Here is a 16,918-nt window from a genome sequence, read left to right on the forward strand (position 1 = left end):
TAAGTGTATATATGTGTGTGTCTTTTGGAGGGGTTGGGTTAAAACCAGAAGTAAAATTTCCGTTGGACCTTGTGTTCAATTGACCAATAAAGTGATCTTAATCTTAAAATATTAGTTTGTTTGCTCTAATAAACTAATGTTGTCTCATATATGAACACAACCAACACTAACTGCAGCAGGTGACCAGAGCAGAACAATATTATTGTGGGACAGGGCAGACAGTCCACAAGACACCGTCCAACAGTGAGAATTGCTCACATGCCTAATTATCTCTCAACCCAATGGCATTCCGTTAATTCCCGGGACATTTCCAGAAAGTAGAAGACGTTTTTTGTCTTTCTATTTTTTTTTTCTTTATACGTGGACGCGCGCTCAGTGAAGACTTCGCAGGAGCTTTGCAAAACTGATGGGTGGATCCCAAGGAGAATTTCTAGCCCCGTGATTTGCTAATCGGGGTCTTTTTCACTCTGTCATTTCGCTGTAACCATGGGTTTGGTTTGTGGTGTTTGCCCATCCCTCCTGTCGGTGTAGCTCCTAGGGTATCGAGTGCTCTCTGGGACTTTTGATTAAAGCCCAAATACCTTCAGTCAGAAGGCTGGGCACTGGAAAGGAAGACCGTATAGGGGCCTGGAGTGGCTGAGAGAAGAGGCTTATGGCTGTTTAGTGTAATTATCCATCACATTTGGGATTGTGGAAGGGACGTCATTTAAAATCACTTGAAGTCGCCCAAGTTTTGTTCACTTTTGTGGGCGCCGACCATGGAGATGCAAAGGTGGTCCACAAGGTGGAAGACGAAAAGGTGGCTTATGGATTCCACTGTAACCGCATTCATCACTTTAACCCTGGTTCTGCAGGCTACACATGTCAGAGCAGGTAAGAATAATTGTTAGGATCCAAAAAAAGTGTGTGTAAAAGTACAAGCGAGTAGGGACTGTCATCCAGCCGCGGCAGAAAACTTGGGTCTGGTCGGAAAACATGATGGAGAGATCAGGGAAGACAAAAGGGTCGGGTTTTGGCAACTGTGTGGATTTAATTAGGTATTTTCAATTAGCAACGCAACTAGATGTGAGAGGAAGGGTAGGAAAGAGACTGACCATATATGATTCACTCAATCGGTCTGTGGATCTATAGCTACCAATTAACTCAAGGCAAGGTACAATTGTACCAAAGTGCCCCTCCTCACAAAGTAAAGTGAATCACATATTCTATTGAACATTTCAGTTCAAAGATATGGACCCAAATTTACGTTGCATACTATTGACATTGGTTCCAAATATATTTAGGTATCACTATGTCAAGTGTTTGAAAGGGTTATGAAGATTTTGGTTTATTTTACATGTATTGAAATGCATTGTGACTAATATACCCTCTACTTATTTTTCACTAAATGTTTATGCATGATTAAATAGCCTTATATACCCACCATAAAGTTGAAACAGTTACCTCAATTATGCACAATGTTAATTTAGTGCACAGGCTTTTCTTTCCTGGTACTTGGCTTAGTTTCGTTGTGAAGGAGCCGTTAAAGAATTTGTCTAGCACCCCATTTAGAGACAGCTTTAGAGATTTATGCTGAAAAAAGCTCTTGTTTGAATTACTGGTCCGTTAGGTGTGTGTGGACATGGTTAACGGGGTGGAATTCCGCACGGCTTGTGATTGCAGCCTCACAGTTTGTTAAAGAATTCTGCAGCCAGAGGAGAGTTGTCTGTCAATTTTATTAATGGCTCCGGGGCACGGGAAATTTCTAGACCTCAGTCCGGAGTAGGCTATCCGAATCTCTCTAAAGGATCCGGTATCATTGAATATTGGCCTTATGAGTTATTGTCACATTGCTGTTTTATAATACATTAAAACAGTGATGTTTCCATATAGATCTGATTTCACTTACATTTGACCAGACACTCTTATCAAGAGTGACTTACAGGAGCAATTAGGGTTAAGTGCCTTGCTCAAGGGCACATCAAATGATTTTTCATCTAGTTTTTCATCTAGTTGGCTTGGGGATTCAAACCAGCAACCTTTCGGTTACCGACCCAACTGCTAAGCTACCTGCCACTCTTGTCCCCCTGTAGCCTAGACAATGCGTCTTTTCCCGAAAGTGTGGTCATTGCAAGCTGGAATCCATTTTCAACAATGAAATGATATTGAATATTGAATATTGGCATCGATTGATCAGTGACATTGGGGAGTTGTGCAGTGTGGCAGACCCTTCAGACTTATCCACTGGGGAAGCGTGTGTCATGGGTACATTTTCATTAATAATAAGGAGATTGTTAATTATTTAACTAGACTTTATTTATTTGCATTTTAACATGGCACCGCAAATGTCCTGACATTATTTAGGGTCATGGATGGTGTAGGGTTGCCCAGGGGCGGACTGGCCAACTGGTATTTCAAATACCAGATGGGCTGGTACATTTTTAGCCTGGTCGGCCGGCCTGTCTAACTTTTTGCGCAGAATGATATTATCTGGCTAATAATAGGGGCCTCAAGGTATAAAATGGACCGGTGTGTGAGCCTCCAGGAAAAAAAATGGGCTGTTGTGTTAGAAATGCCAGAGCAGATTTTTGGTCCCAGTCTGCCCCTGCACTGCAGCAGCCTCAAGGTCAGTGCCCGTGGACTTTCTGATAGATTCTGAGTGGTCAAGCGGCACATCACTGACTTGCCAAAAGGAGCACCCTTTCTCCACACTGCCCTAGCCCGCACTGAAGACCAACGAGAGACTGGAGGGGATTGTGCAACACTGTGCCCAACTTTTCCCCCTGAATTTTGCACTTGCATGTTTGGGTTGGGGAGACAAGGCCGCGTTGTCTGAGCTCTGAGCAGTGCACACTCCCTCCATGGTGGGAATGTTTCCAGTCTAAGTGCTGTGCAGTTATTTGATGATGGTTCTCTTTGCACTTCCCTATTATTGTAGAGGCTTCAAAGGGCAGGCCAATAGTATACAGGCCAGCAGCATACAGGCCAGCAGCATACAGGCCAGTCTTACTCCCATAATGGCGGGTGAGTGAGTCACTGAGTCCAGGTCTTCAGGATACATGCATCTTTCTTTTCCTTAGGCTACACGCTTTATTACAACATTATGATATTGTAGATATTTCATTAAGAGCGATTTATCAGACTGAATCTAAACCAGAGATGACATTGGTCTTTTTAATTAGCTTCTTACTTCCATTCTAATGATTGTACTTCTAGGACCAGTTGATGTATTATATTTGTTCACGTATATGTGTCGCCCCTTTCAGTCTTTCAATATTTGCTAATGGCCGTCCAGAGCAGAACAAGGCCTACACAGACCTTGTCATTGTTCAAACCCATATAAGTGACTATTTACTATTCACTTCCATTCATTTTCCTGTCCTATAGCCTACTGTATATACAGTATGTGTTTTATGTCATTGTGAGTTTCTCTGCTGGTGTTTATGGCGCATTAGGCTGTTTCTGCAGGGTGCCTTCTCTGAGCTAACAGTGTACAGACATGTTTTCACAGCCGCTGAGGCATGGGCTCCTCTCTGGTGCATTCCTTCAGACAGACAGAACCCTCAGAACCCACTCTACTCTACTCTACTCTACCCTGATCTCTGCCCTTGAAAATACATCTCTCTCTTTCAATTCAATTCAAAGGGCTTTATTCTCTCTCTCTCTCTCTCTCTCTCTCTCTCTCTCTCTCTCTCTCTCTCTCTCTCTCTCTCTCTCTCTCTCTCTCTCTCTCTCTCTCTCTCACACACACTCTCTCTCTGAATGGTAAGGAAACATGGACAATCAGGTCTAAAGTGAAGTGGACTTTTGTTCTATTTAGTGTAGGTCTTTTCAAGCCCTGACTGTCTCATCAGTAACTAGATTGATTTATATTCACCTGTTGGGGATATTAATGGGGGTTATGTATGTCGGTCATCATAATCACTCCCCCTTTTTTTCTCACGATGGTGATTTTGATTTTACATGATTATATGTTGTTTGGACTGTATAAGCCACACCTTGTAATTAGGCAATATATTTAGACTTTTGGGGGTATTTTTGAAGTAGAAGGCAACAAGGTTTTATGTAGTGCAATTAAAAGAGTTAAAGAGAGCAGAACAAACCCACGCTTTGAAAACGTGGATGGGTTTTCAGTGAATCTTCCTTGGTATGACACACCAGCATAAAGCAGTGTTGTTTGAGCCTGGGGCGTGGAAGTCCAATAGGGGAGAGAGTAGGGGTAGAGTGAGAGGGGGAGAGGGAGAGAGTAGGGGTAGAGTGAGAGAGGGAGCGAGAGAGTAGGGGTAGAGTGAGAGAGGGAGAGGGAGAGAGTAGGGGTAGAGTGAGAGAGGGAGCGAGAGAGTAGGGGTAGAGTGAGAGAGGGACAGGGAGAGAGTAGGGGTAGAGTGAGAGAGGGAGAGGGAGAGAGTAGGGGTAGAGTGAGAGAGGGAGAGGGAGAGAGTAGGGGTAGAGTGAGAGAGGGAGAGGGAGAGAGTAGGGGTAGAGTAAGAGAGGGAGCGAGAGAGTAGGGGTAGAGTGAGAGAGGGAGAGGGAGAGAGTAGGGGTAGAGTGAGAGAGGGAGAGGGGGAGAGTAGGGGTAGAGTGAGAGAGGGAGCGAGAGAGTAGGGGTAGAGTGAGAGAGGGACAGGGAGAGAGTAGGGGTAGATTGAGAGAGGGAGAGGGGGAGAGTAGGGGTAGAGTGAGAGAGGGAGCGAGGGAGCGAGAGAGTAGGGGTAGAGTGAGAGAGGGAGCGAGAGAGTAGGGGTAGATTGAGAGAGGGAGAGGGAGAGAGTAGGGGTAGAGTGAGAGAGGGAGCGAGAGAGTAGGGGTAGAGTGAGAGAGGGAGCGAGAGAGTAGGGGTAGAGTGAGAGAGGGAGAGAGTAGGGGTAGAGTGAGAGAGAGAGAGGGAGAGAGTAGGGGTAGAGTGAGAGAAGGAGCGAGAGAGTAGGGGTAGAGTGAGAGAGGGAGAGGGAGAGAGTAGGGGTAGAGTGAGAGAGGGAGAGAGTAGGGGTAGAGTGAGAGAGGGAGAGGGAGAGAGTAGGGGTAGAGTGAGAGAGGGAGCGAGAGAGTAGGGTTAGAGTGAGAGAGGGAGCGAGAGAGTAGGGGTAGATTGAGAGAGGGAGAGGGAGAGAGTAGGGGTAGAGTGAGAGAGGGAACGAGAGAGTAAGGGTAGAGTGAGAGAGGGAGCGAGAGAGTAGGGGTAGAGTGAGAGAGGGACAGGGAGAGAGTAGGGGTAGAGTGAGAGAGGGACAGGGAGAGAGTAGGGTAGAGTGAGAGAGGGAGAGGGAGAGAGTAGGGGTAGAGTGAGAGAGGGACAGGGAGAGAGTAGGGGTAGAGTGAGAGAGGGACAGGGAGAGAGTAGGGGTAGAGTGAGAGAGGGACAGGGAGAGAGTAGGGTAGAGTGAGAGGGGTAGAGGGAGAGAGTTGGGGTAGAGTGAGAGAGGGACAGGGAGAGAGTAGGGTAGAGTGAGAGGGGTAGAGGGAGAGAGTAGGGGTAGAGTGAGAGAGGGAGAGGGAGAGAGTAGGGGTAGAGTGAAAGGGGTAGAGGGAGAGAGTAGGGGTAGAGTGAGAGAGGGACAGGGAGAGAGTAGGGGTAGAGTGAGAGAGGGAGAGGGAGAGAGTAGGGGTAGAGTGAGAGAGGGACAGGGAGAGAGTAGGGGTAGAGTGAGAGAGGGAGAGGGAGAGAGTAGGGGTAGAGTGAGAGAGGGAGAGGGAGAGAGTAGGGGTAGAGTGAGAGAGGGACAGGGAGAGAGTAGGGGTAGAGTGAGAGAGGGACAGGGAGAGAGTAGGGTAGAGTGAGAGGGGTAGAGGGAGAGAGTAGGGGTAGAGTGAGAGAGGGACAGGGAGAGAGTAGGGTAGAGTGAGAGGGGTAGAGGGAGAGAGTTGGGGTAGAGTGAGAGAGGGACAGGGAGAGAGTAGGGTAGAGTGAGAGGGGTAGAGGGAGAGAGTAGGGGTAGAGTGAGAGAGGGAGAGGGAGAGAGTAGGGGTAGAGTGAAAGGGGTAGAGGGAGAGACATTCTGGCTGAATACATTATTAGAGTCTCAGGGAGCAGCAGGTGAAAAGGTATTCTCTTTTTACCAGCCAATTTCACCTCCTTAGCCAAAAACAACAAAGTCTGGAACAGAATATATCCTTCTTACATGCTCCTCATATCTGAATGATGGTCTGGCATGTTTTGTGATGAGTAAAGAGCAGAAGAGCACGTTCCCAGAACTATGTTTTAGTCTGTGTAGAATTGCCAGAAACACGCTGTTGTCTTGTCTATAAATCTGCATTAATATCCATCTGTGTTAACATGACAGGTAACACAGAAATACCTGCAATCCATGTATATTTTATGCTAATGTTACCTAGCTATCTTCTTCCCCGCAACCTCATAAATTAGCACACCGTAGGTCTCACAGGAGGTTGGTGGCACCTTAATTGCGGAGGACGGGCTCGTGGTAATGGCTGGAGCGGAATAGGTGAAATGGTATCAAATACATCCTACATGGTTTCCATGTGTTTGATGTCATTCGATTCACTCCATTCCAGACATTATTATGAGCCGTCCTCCCCTCAGCAGCCTCACTGGTAGGTATTTTTGAACAGCCAATAACTGAGCTACAGTGGAGGCCCCTGTATGTAGATACCATGAGTTGGCCCTTTTCCCCTTTGGATTATGTAGGGCCCCTTTCCTTCCCGTGCCACCTAGGGACTTGGACTGGGAGGTATGTGTCCTTATTTGCACAGCGGCCATGAGCAAACTCACACCAGCTCATCAGATGGGTAGTTTTAGAGACTTCACACACTCATTTGGTGTTTTAATGGATTTGGGTGTATTTACGTTTTTTTGGCACCTGGGTGAGCGGGTCAGCAACTGGCCAAATTACCACCCATCTGGAATATATGAGGCCTAGAGACAGAGTTAGAGCTGACTGAGAGAGAGAGAGGTGCTCTCTTGAATAAAACTCATTCACAAAGAGCTCTTCAGTTCAGTTAGAAAAGCCCAGTAGCTGCCTGGGTACCTTTCACAGTATCCAAAATGGCCATGTGGTCTTGGAGATGATACCCCTATCACCCTCTCTCTCACTCTGTTGTAACGTTATATTCTTCTGAGATTCTTTTTAACTTTGTCTATAGATTTTGTTCCATTTTGAGTCCATTTTGAGTAGCTAAGTCTGTCTCTGTCTTTTCCCCCTGGGTGAGTGAGTGATTCAGTCATATATAGGGGCTATAGCCTTGGTGTGATGGAGGGGGAGTTGGGGTATGGTTGGTTCAATGGGCAGGCAGACTGGTCAACACAAAGAAGGTTTCCTTTGGGACACAGAATAATAGATGTGACAGACCTTTGCTTTTGAGAGATTTAAGGGGGTCATGAGTGTGTTCTCAGCCCAGGGAATGTGCTGCTGGTGTATGTGTGTGTGTGTATGTGTGTGTGTGAATGTGTGTGTGTGTGTGTGTGTGTGTGTGTGTGTGTGTGTGTGTGTGTGTGTGTGTGTGTGTGTGTGTGTGTGTGTGTGTGTGTGTGTGTGTGTGTGTGTGTGTGTGTGTGTGTGTGTGTGTGTGTGGTACTCTGCCTCTGCAGACTCTCTCAGACACAGTTTATTTTTCTTCTCCTTTTCAACCCAGGCCTCAAAGCATAGATGAAGGAGAGTGGTTGCTGTTTAATTTTATGCTAGACGTTTTGGAGAAGTAGTTTTTTGGTAATGTATGAAAAGACTATAGTTTTTCCTGAGTATCCTGAGTCTATCCTGAGTCTATCCTGAGTCTGTCCTGAGTCTATCCTGAGACACATGTTTTAATCATGGTAGCTGTCAGTCCTATATGAGACAAGAGACCCAGATATGAACCTCCTAGGTGGGTGCACTAATTTTTTATCATGGGAATGATATAGGTATGACATATGACCTATAGCAACTTCTCTCTGACACCTGTCAGTCATTAATTAAGCACTGATAATAAAGGTTAAATATACTTCCGAAATTGATTTCAGTTCAAGCTTTTTGCATGTAGCCTGAAAAAAGTTGCAGGACCGAAACGTTGCTGAAAATTGTTTTGAATACAGTAAATCTCCGGCCTCTCCTTTTCTTTAATCAGTGAGACTCACACTTTCCTTTTCTTTAATCAGTGAGACTCACACACCCCAACTAAACACAAACTGATTAGACTGTCACTAATGGTGATGTTGATGACCCAATGAGATAAATGCAGAAACAACATCTCATGCTGTGAAATATATAACAAGATAATAGTCATAGTGAATAGCTATATTAAAGCATGTCATGCGTTTGGTTTGAGGTGTGAAACCAGTCCATTATGGACTTAGTTAGAACAGCTGGTTTTGGCTCAGTAGTCATGTATGTATGTATAACCTAGTTAGTACTGAAGACATCCTTTTATGCAATGGAAATAGCTTCATGTTGAAACAGGGACAGGATTCTCCATATGTTCCATTGAGCAGTATGAAGCATGTCATTATAGTTTGCTTGTTCCTGGTGGAGCTGGAATGTCTGCCTGAGTGTGTTGAGAGGAAAATATAGATTTTTATAAGATCCCCTTGTATAAAGTAGTTAAAGAAACCTCTGAATGATCTGACTGGCGCATGCCAAAGCAAACAGTGGTTTTAGACCAGCCACAGAAGGCTTAGCTGATGCCTTTATACAGCTAGGGCTGGTTCTGCACCGTGTAAAAACAGATTAAGGTTCTAGCCCCTTAACAATCCGGTAGTGTATTGCCTGTTTAATGTGTATATTATTCTATTGCACAGTCTGAAACAAGTCTCAGTTTCAATTCCTCACTCATGATTTTGAGTCTAGGCAGATTTCTTGTTCTCTCTTAGTAGTCTACTGTTTTCTGTGCTATACTAACACTCAATTTTGAACTCTTGGGAATAGCGCACTACCTCCCAGTCTCCTAGCCCTATCATAGAGCTGATGTTAACATTGAGAAGGTGTTTTGATAAACAGTATGATCACCATCCCAGCTTTCCCATGGGTCTGTCTCACTGGGGTGTCAGATCAAACACAGGCTCCTTTATGTAAAGAGCATCAGATTGGAGGGAATGGGAAACCCAGAGTGCAGGCTCTGACTGTGACCCTTATCAAAGTATACCTATATCCACAACACTGTGTTGTAAGATTGGCCGGCCATGGGAGCACTGTTTATTATGCTGCTAGTAGCCATTCTGCTTTGATGGAGATACTTCCTGTCACATGGTACAGTACAGTGTTAGCTGGGCCTGCAGATCACACAGATGTGTCACAATGGGCTCCTGTTTTTTGGGGGGTTGGGGGGGGGGGGGGGGTATAACCAGTGTGTAGCCCACTGGACACACACTGGTTCAATCAACGTTTTTTTTCCATGTAACGTCAACGAAATTACGTTGAACCAACGTGGAATAAACGTTGAATTGACGTCTGTGCCCTGTGGGTGATTTATTCTATGGTTTATGCTGCATCTGACATATTGTCCAATGCTTCTGTCTATGTTCAATTATTTGATTTATTTCCTCATTAGGTTATCACCAGAATGGGAATATTCAGTAGATAAATATGGTTTCTTAATAAAAGATTGAGATATTCGGTAACACTTTATTTGATGAGTCCCCTTACACATGGTTCATTGGATTGAAATGTGCTTTCTATTGAAGGCTCTACGGCCCTGTTCATGAATGAAACAGTAGTTTGGTATGACGTGACACATACATTTTATCTAATTGCAATAGATTATGGTTGCTTGACATTCTAACTGTTGAAACGGAGTGCTGTGCCATCTAGATTCACGTGCCTTCTGAAGTGCTTCTGAGATTATATATCATGTTGTATCTGCTCTCTCTCTCCAACAGCTGAACCGGTCGACGTGCTAAAAGTATTAGAATTTCACAATTCCCCTGAAGGAGTTAGGAAAACATCAGGATTTTGCATAAACCGAAGAGCATCTAAGCCGGACACAGCCTACAGAGTTGGAAAACAGGCCCAGATCAGTGCCCCCACCAAGCAGCTATTCCCAGGTAAGACGAACCCGATCCCTCTATCGCCCCTGTCTCTCTCTGTCCTGCCCCACATCCTGGCTGTGCAGAGTGGAAGGAGTGGTGTTTAAATGTGTCTTTTGTTGGTCCTGCCAAGGCTTTTGACAGGAGATGCCATCCCTGATCTGATTATGTGGCAGTGCTCTATATCTAGCTCAGAGTGTTTGTAATGCACCAACCCCAGAGAGAGATCTGGCTGAGAGAACTAGCTAGTCTAACTACAGTACAGTGCAGGTTCTTGTGCAGTCTGAAGCATAGTAGAGTTGGTGCACTGTACTTTGTCTGCTTCTGTTTGTTTAATAGATTTAAAGACCATTGATGAAATGTCTATGGCTCGAAAGGGCTGGAATGAACAGTTTCAACAGTTGTAACTCATGTAAAGTTTTATGCATGAATAAGTCAGGTAGCGAAGCTCCTACAAACAGATCAGCAAAAACATACACCACTGAATGGATTTACATGACAAAACAATCTGGATGTTAAGCTTACAGTAGTGCCTATAGGACAGGGCTGCGTGGAATGAAGAATATGAACTCAATGGAAGAATATGAACTCAATGGCAGAAATGTAGAAGTAATAAACTATTATTATGAGTCTTGATTATACACCAGAGGTGATTCAGCTGTTTTATGAGAGCCAGTAAGATTCTGATTTATTTCCGTTGGGTATTCAAACTCATCTATGACTCATTCATAGATCTGTTTAGTTGGAGTAACTTTATTTCCTCATAAAGTTTTGTAGGATATTTTTATGATGTTTATTCCTCTTTGGCGCAACTTATCAAATTGCTAATGGATAATTTTTTGTGTCTAATAAACTCTGAAAAAAGTGTCAATAAATCTATTTTAATGTGCAGACATTGGTTGCACTCCAATTTGGCTCTTCCGAAAGGAAAATTAAACTCTAAAGACGTGAAATTTTACAGATTCAATATCATTGCCCTCTAAAACTTATAGAATTGTCCACAAGCCTGGAAATGTACATGAATAAACTAGTGGACGAATAGCTCATGTCTATTAGGATGCTTGAAATGTTGTAAACCTGGTGGTAGTCGCATGAGACCTTACACTAAACAACATAAAAGCAATGTGTATTTAAGAAACTGTATACATTTATGTGAAAATGTAAAGGGTAACTGAATCCTCACATTTGATTTCCTTTATGTAGTAATCAATACACATCTTACGATTGAATCAGTCACATAAGGTGTTCCCTGTGTATTTCTAACCTGATCTAACCTGCGTTCTGTGCATTGTGTAGGGGGTGTCTTACTGTATCTCTGTATTTCTAACCCAACCTGTGTGTTCTGTAGGGGGTGTGTTCCCTGAAGACTTCTCCATCCTGACCACCCTCAGGCCCAAGGCTGGCCTCCAGTCCTTCCTTCTGTCTGTCTACAGTGAGCAGGGTGTGCAGCAGCTGGGTGTGGAGGTGGGACGCTCACCCGTCTTCCTGTATGAGGACCAGAGTGGCAAGCCCGCTCCCGAGGACTACCCCCTGTTCCGCTCTCTCAACCTGGCCGACGGAAAGTAAGTACCACTACTGCTTCTGGTTGGTCTCACAGAGAGCAGGGAGAGGGAGGTAGAGGAGGCTCATCGCTGCTCACAGAGACTAGAGGGAAGGAGGGATGGATGTTGAGGAGGGAGGGAGGGAGGGAGACCATCGCTGCTCACAGAGACTAGAGGGAAGGAGGGATGGATGTTGAGGAGGGAGGGAGGGAGGGAGACCATCGCTGCTCACAGAGACTAGAGGGAAAGAGGGATGGATGTTGAGGAGGGAGGGAGGGAGGGAGGGAGGGAGGGAGGGAGGGAGGGAGGGAGGGAGGGAGACCATCGCTGCTCACAGAGACTAGAGGGAAGGAGGGATGGATGTTGAGGAGGGAGGGAGGGAGGGAGGGAGGGAGGGGGGAGGGAGGGAGGGAGGGAGGGAGGGAGGGAGGGAGGGAGGGGAGGGAGGGAGGGAGGGAGGGAGGGTAAAGGGATGAAAACAGAGCTTAGTTAAGCTGGTGTATGTCTCTTCACTCTGACTCTGTCCATACGCAAACCTGGTGCATGCTCACAGTGCCTTGACAATCTATTTGGTGTATGTGATTTGTCTTACTAGTCGTCATAGGTTCTATGTTATCACTGCAAGCCAAACCATTGTAGTATTTGAATGCCTTTCAGTCATGCTCAGCTTGACGTGACTAGTAGTGCTGGGATGTTTGTCAGGGGGCATGTAATATATAAAACCAAGGTACAGCCATGGGCTGTATGATAGCCCTAATCATACCTACTTGCTGCCATGTACTCTGTATTCACTAAGAAGCAGACAACTTCTTCACCTCATCTCACCACAGGTGCCCATCTCACCACAGGTACCCATCACAGGATTAGTTCTGATTAGGTCTGTCCCAGGGTTAGGGTTAGATCCTGGGCTGCAGCACGGGGGGATACGAAGGGTTAGGGGGGTCCTGGGTAGTAACAGAAGTACAGGGGGATACGAGGGTCCGAGACAGTGGATTAGTTGTGCGCCAGGGACTACCATGGGTACTCTGACCTCAGCCATGAACCCTGTGCCTCTGAGAGGAAAATGGAGGAGAGGTTGGAAGAGGGGAGGGGGGATGTTAACCTTAAATTATTAACCTCCTGGATTACCTCATCCAATCAGATTCCGTGCAGAGAGTCTCTTAGCTTCCGTCAGTGGATGCCTGATTATCCGCTCGGGGTTTGAAAATCCCGGAATTCTTCCTGGGAGCTGCAGCTTAGTGTACATGAGCCGGTGGCGAAACATGGAAGAACAAACAAACAGAGGAGACGCTGAGAAAACGCTCTCTCTTTTTTCATTTTAACAAATAGTTTTATTATGTCTCTCTGTGTTGTTTTCCTAAGCAGCCAATTAGTCTATATATATTTTTTTACAGTATAGTTTGTTTTCCTGGGCTTGAAAGAAGCCGTAACCCGGTCAGTGGACATTTGTGACCTAGATAGATATAAAATTGATATATTCCACTTGTCATGTTTAGATACATTAAAGGTCCTTGGTTTCATGAGAGAAAATGTTTTTTTTTTGTTAGAGGTTTATAAAATGTTATGTCTAACACCACAGAGAAAGAGTAGAGACCATGCTGCCATTCTAACACCACAGAGACAGAGTAGAGACCATGCTGCCATTCTAACACCACAGAGAAAGAGTAGAGACCATGCTGCCATTCTAACACCACAGAGAAAGAGTAGAGACCATGCTGCCATTCTAACACCACAGAGAAAGAGTAGAGACCATGCTGCCATTCTAACACCACAGAGAAAGAGTAGAGACCATGCTGCCATTCTAACACCACAGAGAAAGAGTAGAGACCATGCTGCCATTCTAACACCACAGAGAAAGAGTAGAGACCATGCTGCCATTCTAACACCACAGAGACAGAGTAGAGACCATGCTGCCACTCTAACACCACAGAGAAAGAGTAGAGACCATGCTGCCATTCTAACACCACAGAGAAAGAGTAGAGACCATGCTGCCATTCTAACACCACAGAGAAAGAGTAGAGACCATGCTGCCGTTCTAACACCACAGAGAAAGAGTAGAGACCATGCTGCCATTCTAACACCACAGAGAAAGAGTAGAGACCATGCTGCCATTCTAACACCACAGAGAAAGAGTAGCCCCCACTTTGTGGCAGTTCTGTGGGGTGCTTTTGTCCACTGAGCAGTTTTGTGACCTACTGTCTAAAGAGCAATGTTCTCTGTGCAGGATTTTAGCACTTAAGGACCTGGCTGAAGTCCAACACTAGGCCTTTCCCATATCCTCACTGACTAGGCTGTAACTAATGCTGCCTATCTACCCGGCCAGCCTCCTTCAGTTTATGCATTGTTATAGAGATATACTGTAAATGCGTACTTGAACAGTGGTCAAATTAAAGTATTGCTGTAGTGTCATTCAAAGGAAAGACATTCAAACATTTCCAAGGTATCGGCTGAAGCAACCGTCAGATGAGAGAGTGGATTTAATTTATAATTACTGCCAAAATCAAAAATGTGCATTTGCTTCATGCATAATGGAGGATTAACTAAATGATTGGGTTGCTATCATAATGAGAGGTATACAGTACAAGTGTTGTCATCGAAGAGCAGCCATATTGATCAGTATTGCTGACTGACTGGTTCTTCAAGCGCCTTGGTTTGGCTTTTGGTCAGTGGGATCTGATCAGTGCCGGCCCTCCTCCTCCTCCTCTCCTCCTCCTCCTCCTCCCTCTCCTCCTGCTATCTCCTCCTCTTCCTCCTCCTCCTCCTCCTTAGGACAATGTTTTGACTGTGTGCCTTCTGCTCCCTCTTGCTCTTTCCTGACACACACTTTCCACAATGTTCAGCACGTCTGTCATGTTGAGTAACCCAGAAGGAGGATTAAGTTTGGAGTTTAATGAGTATAATCCTGTGTTAAACAGGGCCAGAGTGTGGGGGCAAGAATGTGCTCCACTGCCTGTCCTGGCTGCATGGCCTGGGCTGGAATGTAATAGCCCAAGTGCTGCCGGTGGCAAACTGTCCTGAAGGGGGCTTGGGAGGTGTTGGGTTTACGCGTGACCACACCAGTTAACCCTTTGCGTGTGTCTCAAATGGCACCCTATTCCCTATATAGTGCTCTACTTTTGACCAGAGTCCTATGGACCCTGGTAAATAGTAGTGCACTACAGTATATAGGGAATAGGGTGCCATTTGAGACACAACCATGGTCTGTCTGTTTGTGGAGATTTTTGTTAGCCTGGTTAAACCAGACTAAACGCTACAAACGACTCCACTGTTTGACTTGGTGACCGCAACGTTCAGTCTGGTTTAAGCAGGCTAGGTTTTTGCAGAAGTCTAATCTGAACATCTCTCACCATGTATCTCGTTTCTCTTGTTCCCTCTAACAGGTGGCATCGTGTGGCCATCAGTGTTGAGAAGAAGACGGTCACCATCATGGTGGACTGTAAACAGAAGATCACCAAACCCCTCCTCAGGAGTGACCGTGCCTCCATCAACACCAACGGGATCACCGTGTTCGGAACCAGGATCCTTGACGAGGAAGTCTTTCAGGTAAACACATGATGTTGGATCTAATGCTGTACTGTGAATTCTGATTGGTTGGTGTAACATGGGTCGTGTTCATTACTGCACACCGTAGCAAGCCATAACGAAACGTTTCGCAACGAAAATTTGAGTTTCTTAGTAGACAAGTTCAGTCTGCTTTCTTCAATTTGATTTCTTGTGAATACGACCATACTGATGTATGTTGCAGCGTACACTGGGCCATAAGATATTTGAGAGAGATCTGGGAGATTCTAAATTGGAACTAGTTTGTAGTACCAACTATCTTTGTCCTTATTGAGCCAAGCTTTAGAGACAGAATCATTGGTGTCCTTGTATCATATAATCAGTTGTAGTTCATTGTTGTTGATATTTCATCACATAGCCAAATCAGAGAGGAAGACTCTGCCTGTGTGTGTCTTGATGACTCTTTGAAAGGGTCTTGATGGAGAGACAAGCATGCAGGAGGCTGCATGATATACATTAATTATTGCACCAAGGGTGTTCATTTATTAACTTCAAATAAAAAAGCATAAGCTGAAAGTTTAACGTCTTTAAAATGATGCTGTGTCTTTAGAATCCGACCAATGCAACTATGAGTAATGTTGGTAGCCCATTGATTTAGAATGCAAGAAACATCTCAAACACCATGTTTGATTGTACAGTACATCAAACAACTAGAACCCTTAACAGATGCTTAAATCTAAAACGATTGACAGTACAATACATGTACATGATCAAACACTTTTGTTTCTTTATGACTTTGGAGGAATGACGTCTGTACATCATAAATTGTACTAATCAGCCACAGCTTTCCTCTGTTATGTGTAGTTAGCTCTCCACTCTTGCTGCTCTGCTGTGTGAGAAAAGGAGTGTGGAGTGCTCACCTCCATGACCATGGCTGTGTCCTAAATGGCACCCTATTCCCTATATAGTGCACTACCTTTTACCAGGGCCCTGGTAAAAAGTGCACAATACAGGGAACAGGTTGCCATTTTGGGACGCAACCCAATGTATTGTACTCTCCTTTGATGTAACCTGCAGGAATGTATTGGTAATTAGACCAGTCTGCTCAGTGTCTGTCTGCCTTATGTGGACTCAGGAATACTGTACATTCAACACTGTTAGACACCTTACAAAGGACCAAGACAGATATTTCTACTAGCAGAAGGAGACATTGGATGTAATTTTGCTTCATGATGATCATGCCACAAAGGCCATTTCCAGATGAATAGCGGTCTGTATGTGGACACCCCTTCAAAATTAGTGGATTCAGCTATTTCAGCAACACCCGTTGCTGACAGGTGTATAAAATTGAGCACACATCCATGCAATCTACGTAGACGAACATTGGCAGTAGAATGGCATTACTGAAGAGCTCAGTGACTTTCAACGTGGCACCATCAAAGGATGCCACCTTTCCAACAAGTCAGTTTGTCAAATTTCTGTCCTGCTAGAGCTGCCCCGGTCAACTGTAAGTGCTGTTATTGTGAAGTGGAAACGTCTAGGAGCAACAATGGCTCAGCCGCGAAGTGGTAGGCCACACAAGCTCACAGAACGGGACTGCCGAATGCTGAAGTGCGTAGTGCGAAAAAATCGTCTGTCGGGAGCTTCATGCAATGGGTTTCCATGGCTGAGCAGCCACACACAAGCCTAAAATCACCATGCGCAATGCCAAGCAACGGCTGGAGTGGTGTAAAGTTCGCCGCCATTGGACTCTGGAGCAGTGGAAACACATTCTCTGGAGTGATGAATCACGCTTCACCATCTGGCATTCTCATTGATTAATCTTGGTTTGGCGGATGCCAGGAGAACGCTACCTGCCCCAATGCATAGTGCCAACTGTACAGTTTGGTGGAGGAGGAATAATGGTCTGGGGCTGTTTTTCATGGTTCGGGCTAGGCCCCTTAGT

General features: G+C 45.2%; 1 protein-coding gene across 7 annotated transcripts in view; it reads left to right on the forward strand.

Moving 5' to 3' along the window:
• Positions 1-496: 496 nt before the first annotated feature.
• LOC121550096 (collagen alpha-1(XI) chain) overlaps positions 497-16,918 on the forward strand; it is an 84,796-nt gene continuing 68,374 nt past the window's right edge. For 3 of the 7 annotated variants that reach the window (XM_041862239.2, XM_041862241.2, XM_041862240.2), the window contains exons 1-4: positions 497-873; positions 9,785-9,949; positions 11,280-11,493; positions 14,853-15,015. In XM_041862239.2, coding sequence (XP_041718173.1) covers positions 759-873; positions 9,785-9,949; positions 11,280-11,493; positions 14,853-15,015 — 657 coding nt within the window. In that variant the 5' untranslated portion in view covers positions 497-758. The remainder of the gene's footprint in view (positions 874-9,784; positions 9,950-11,279; positions 11,494-14,852; positions 15,016-16,918) is intronic. The other 4 variants (XM_041862242.2, XM_041862244.2, XM_041862243.2 and 1 more) reach the window with 2 other exon arrangements.

This window comes from Coregonus clupeaformis, chromosome 34 (genome assembly GCF_020615455.1).
Source record: "Coregonus clupeaformis isolate EN_2021a chromosome 34, ASM2061545v1, whole genome shotgun sequence".
NCBI classification, from domain to species: Eukaryota; Metazoa; Chordata; class Actinopteri; order Salmoniformes; family Salmonidae; genus Coregonus; species Coregonus clupeaformis.